Raw genomic sequence first — 5,000 nt, forward strand, 5'->3', positions numbered from 1 at the left:
TGTAGAGGAGGGGGGAGTAAAGTAGAGAGAGAATAACGCACAGATGGTGAAAAGGGATGATGGAGAATATGAGATTGGATGAAAAGAAGAGGCAGAGAGAAGGAAATATATGAGGGAAAAATATGAGTGAATGCTTGCCATTTTATCTTGACACCATTATTGTTGTTTGTGTTAATTGTTATTATGTTCGTTACTTTTACTGTTATTGCTATTGTAATGGTAACTGTAATGGTTATTAAGGCCATTGTCACCACTGATGTTATTATATCAATATTATTCGTATTGTAATAGTAATCATTGTCATTAGCAATATTGTTGATATTGCGATGAGTATTATCATTATCCTTATTGTTTTCTTTATATTTCTTATTTATGTCAGCTTTTCCTTATAAATATCACTTCTGTTGCAATTACTGTTATTCCTAAAAAAAAAAGAAACAATGTCACAGATGGAAAACTTCGACCACGACGACAGAAACGCGGCCAGAGCGAAGACGACTACGGAGATAACTTCGAAGACGACTACGAAGACAACGACGATGACTACGGAGATAACTTCGAAGACGACTACGAAGACAACGACGATGATGACTACGCAGACAACTACGACGGGGAAGACGGCAGCGAAAACATCTTCCAATTTCTTCACACGCCCACCGGGTATTCGCCGGGATGGGACAATATTGTTGATCTTGTGCAATTTGCTGTGGATATTCACGAAGCTGTCTCTCGCATTGCAGGTGTGTGTGTTTGTGTTTATGTGTCTGTTTGTCTTTATGTGTGTGTTTATGTGTTTTCATGTGTGTGCGTGTGTTTTTATGTGGTTTTGTTTGTTTGTTTGTGTGTGTGTGTGTGTGTGTGTGTGTGTGTGTGTGTGTGTATGTGTGTGTGTGTGTGTGTATGTGTGTATGTGTGTGTGTATGTGTGTATGTGCGTGTGTGGAGAACTGATATTCCTTTGTTTTCTATATATTCCAATTATCAAACAGTATTGATTCAGCAACATAATTTCATGGATCATAAATATTCTGTAATGATATAATATCCATCTTTGCAATTTACAGAACACGGAGAATATGATCTTCCCGGCGATTCAGGAGACGACCAGAAGCAGTTTTATTCTTACTCGTGGGACCGTCGAAGAGGAGGAGGAGGAGGAGGAGAAGAGAAAAAAGAAGAAGGAGAAGGAAGAGAAGGAGGAAACGGAGATGAAGAAGGAGAAGGAGAAAGAGAAGAAAAAGGAGGAGGAGAAAGAGAAGGGAAAAGAGGAGGAGAAAGAGAAGGAAAAGGAGGAGGAGAAGGAGAAAGAGATGGAGGAGGAGGAGGGGGAAAAGAGGAAAAAGAAGAAGGAAAAGGAAGAGAAGGAGAAAGAGAAGGAAACAGAGGAGGAGAAAGAGAAGGGAAAGGAGGAAGAGAAAGAAAAGGAAAAGTAGGAAGAGAAAGAGAAAGAGAAGGAAAAGGAGGAGGAGAAAGAGAAAGAGAAGGAAAAGGAGGAGGAGAAAGAGAAAGAGAAGGAAAAGGAGGAGGAGAAAGAGAAAGAGAAGGAAAAGGAGGAGGAGAGAGAGAAAGAGAAGGAAAAGGAGGAGGAGAAAGCGAAGGAAAAGGAGGAGAAAGAGAAAAAGAAGGAAAAGGAGGAGGAGAAGGAGAAAGAGAACGAAAAGAAGCGACAGATTCATTCCAGGAAGAGGGAGTTGAAGGAGGACCTCTCACAGAGTCTTCCCCTCCTGAAGGAACCAAAGAGAGTGATGTCCCTGAACTGCAGACAAACTTCAGAAGGGAAGAAGGCATAGAAGGAGAGGATGGAATCAGGGAGGAAAAGGAAGGAAGAGAGGAATGGAGGGAGGACGAGACCGCGAGCGACCGCCGCCACCACGACAGGTTTCCCCGCAGCGAAAGGGGTGAAGGGAAGACAAGCCAGAAAGGGAAAAATTGGAGACACAAGCCCTTTATAACGAGCTTTTCCACGTCCTTCCCTCTCTTTCAGTTCGACTTGCCTTTCAGCAACTTCCGGCTCTTGTCTCTGCAGGACCCCTTGCCCTTGCCAGAGGAATAGGGATGGGAATGGAACCTCTCTCTCTATGTTTCTGTCTCTTTCTCTCTGTTCTCTGTATGTTCGCGTGCGTGATCAAGTTGAAATGACTAATGGTAATTGGTTACAAAGCAAAGCAAATGTGAAATACATCAGAACTCAAGTTGAAGGGCTTTTTTTTTTGTTTGTTTTATCAATAGTGACGTAGAATATCAGCGTGTGGCAAAAGAAGAGAAACAACTATACTAATTAATAATTACTGAACACATTCTGTTGCATCGAGTTGGATTTAATTTGTACTTCAAAATATACACATGGAACACTTGATTTGTTTTGTTGATAGATCTTAATAACGAATTTTAACGCGTTTTTCTGGAATCGCTTTGTGCCTGATATAAGCAAACATCAAACTTTCTTCAATACTTAAATTAATAAATTCATACTCGCTTCATCTTCACTTATTGTCCCTTTTCCTGAAATGTCTTAATTCTTGTTATTTCCTCTCAGCAGAAAGGGAAAATTCATCATTAGTGTCAGTGTCCTTACTTCAGTTTTATTCCCCATCTAGATCATATCTGTGTAATTATCTGTCCAGAAAAAAAGAAAAGAAAACACCTTAATAATGAAACTGATATAGATAAAGTCAATCAACATGACACATGAAACATATCAAAATAATATTTAGCTAATGTGCCTTTTCAAAATAACACCAAAATTAAAATGATCAAGGAAAGATGGTGAAAGAAAGAGTGATATAACCACAAGTCAACATGATATAGGTAACGCACATAAATTGGGTCTTTAAATTGTATTTACACTTAGTAGGTCTACTATTAATACTCATTCGTCCTCCGGCAAAGCATAAGGGTCGGTAAGAGGCAGGATCTTGAAATTGGAAAAGGGGACATCGAACTCAAACAGAGGAAACGAGAAGGTAAAAGTTGAGAAGTAAGGTTTGTGGCTTTTGCGGTGTTTCTTGCCGTCCGTTGTGCGTGGTTCTGCGGGGTCTTCCTCTGGCGTTGGGTGGACGCCTGAGCAACGACGAGGCCTTCTCGTTGGGTCTTCTGCATCTTCGAAGCCTTCAGGATTTTCGATCCAGTTGGTGTTCTTCTGTGTGGGTTTTATGACGTTTTTTTGCCCTTCCGTTTTTGGCTTGGTCGAGTCCCCGTTTTCTACGAGTCTGTTTTCATCGTCTTGCTCCGAAATCTTCCCGTTTTCTTTAGACTCTTCGACATCTTTTAGGGGAGACTCATCTGATCTTTGGCCTTGTTCTTTCTTTTCAGGGTAAAGATGTTGTCGAGGGGATGTATTTTCTTCAGCGTCTTCGTCTTGTTCTGAAATATATAGGCATTCCATATTGAGAGAAAAGGAAAATTAACTCGAATAATCGGAATCCTATTAAGTTCTATTAGGAAAACTAAAAGGTAATATATCAATAAACGAAGAAAAATACATTTCCTGAAAGGTTCGACGCGCAAATTATCGTAAATGCAAAAGAATGTCAATCTAGCTTTGATTAACTCTGAAATCTCATTAGTTTAGAATCTCATAAGAATCGAAGACAGTGCCAGATATATAAGGATCATTGGTTTTAAGTCACTATATATCTGATAACATTTATTTGTTTGTGGCTTAATATCTTCGGGATTACTGGAAATGTGCGAATAATTGTCAATAGAAGATACATTCTATCAAATCCTATTAGAATCACTAAAGAAGGATGTTCATGTGACATATAAAACTATTTTTTAGAAAATACATAAGCTAAAAGTAATTACATATCGATGGAAATAAAATATCTTACTTTCACTTTCGCTTTTTGTTTACTCTTGCTCCTCTTCTCCTTTTCTTTTCATACAGTCTTTCTCATGTGATATATATATATATATATATATATATATATATATATATATATATATATATATATATATATATATATATATATATATATATATATACACACACACACACACATGATAGATATACATACAGACGTATATATACACAATACAAACATTATACACACACACACACATATATATATTATATACTACACACAAACTTTAGTAGAAAAAGGAAAAAAATATAGCCATAAAAAGGTAGCTGTTGATAAGAAGCACGTTCATGTTGTCACAGAAATGTTCGACCTTATCAGCATCTTCACAGACGTGTTAGATACTATCCTCACCATCAAAGAAATGTTAACAGTTATCGCGCCCATGAAGAGCATGTTCCGATCTTATCTCGCCCACTCTGTTCAAGTGAATGAGCAGAACATAAACAGACCTTTTACGAAATCCGACTGAACACACCCACGTACCAGACAAGCGATTAATGACACCACGCAGCTCTTCAGCAAACTGCAGAAGGTCCAGGAAGCTGCTAAAACCGGGTGGCGTTGGGGAGGGTGTGTAGAGGAGGTGGAACAGCCTCTCGCCCTCGTCTCCTGCTGCGCCTTCGTCGGGATGTCGTCCCTCTCTCGCTCGGAGGAAAGTTTCGATGTCGTCTTTGGGAAAGAAAAGGGTTTAAGGGTTGAAGGAGGAGGGAGGATGTGAGAAAAGACGATAACAGTTCTGAAAATGAGAATATAGATATTTTCTTTGTTACACGTGATACGTACATCCACACAACCACAAACACACACGCACACGCAAACGCAAACGCTCACAAACACACACACACACACACACACACAAGCACACAAGCTTACACACACACACAAACACACACACACACACACACACACACACACACACACACACACACACACACACACACACACACACACACACACACACACACACACACACACAAGCACACAAACACACACATATGAGAACTGACATTTCTAAATCTATATTTTAATGCTTTTACCTCACATTGATGACAGTAATACCAGCAAAATATACGAAACAATTATGGAAATAGGAAAAGAATAATTGACAATAATGTAATTAGTTGTAAAAAAAACT

At 39.0% G+C, this 5,000-nt stretch overlaps 2 protein-coding genes across 2 annotated transcripts in view; one reads left to right on the forward strand and one right to left on the reverse strand.

Annotated features, from left to right (window-relative positions):
* The window catches only part of LOC138862962 (uncharacterized), a 4,400-nt gene extending 1,923 nt beyond the window's left edge, over positions 1–2,477 (forward strand). The window contains exons 3-4 of the mRNA XM_070126199.1: positions 450–740; positions 1,064–2,477. Coding sequence (XP_069982300.1) covers positions 450–740; positions 1,064–2,052 — 1,280 coding nt within the window. The 3' untranslated portion in view covers positions 2,053–2,477. The remainder of the gene's footprint in view (positions 1–449; positions 741–1,063) is intronic.
* Positions 2,478–2,577: 100 nt separating this feature from the next.
* Positions 2,578–5,000, reverse strand: part of LOC113826993 (uncharacterized) — a 3,947-nt gene continuing 1,524 nt past the window's right edge. The window contains exons 3-4 of the mRNA XM_027379893.2: positions 4,349–4,534; positions 2,578–3,362 (exon numbers count right to left, since the gene is read on the reverse strand). Of these exons, the coding sequence (XP_027235694.2) occupies positions 2,869–3,362; positions 4,349–4,534 (680 nt within the window). The 3' untranslated portion in view covers positions 2,578–2,868. The remainder of the gene's footprint in view (positions 3,363–4,348; positions 4,535–5,000) is intronic.

This window comes from Penaeus vannamei, chromosome 10 (assembly GCF_042767895.1).
Source record: "Penaeus vannamei isolate JL-2024 chromosome 10, ASM4276789v1, whole genome shotgun sequence".
Lineage (NCBI taxonomy): Eukaryota > Metazoa > Arthropoda > Malacostraca > Decapoda > Penaeidae > Penaeus > Penaeus vannamei.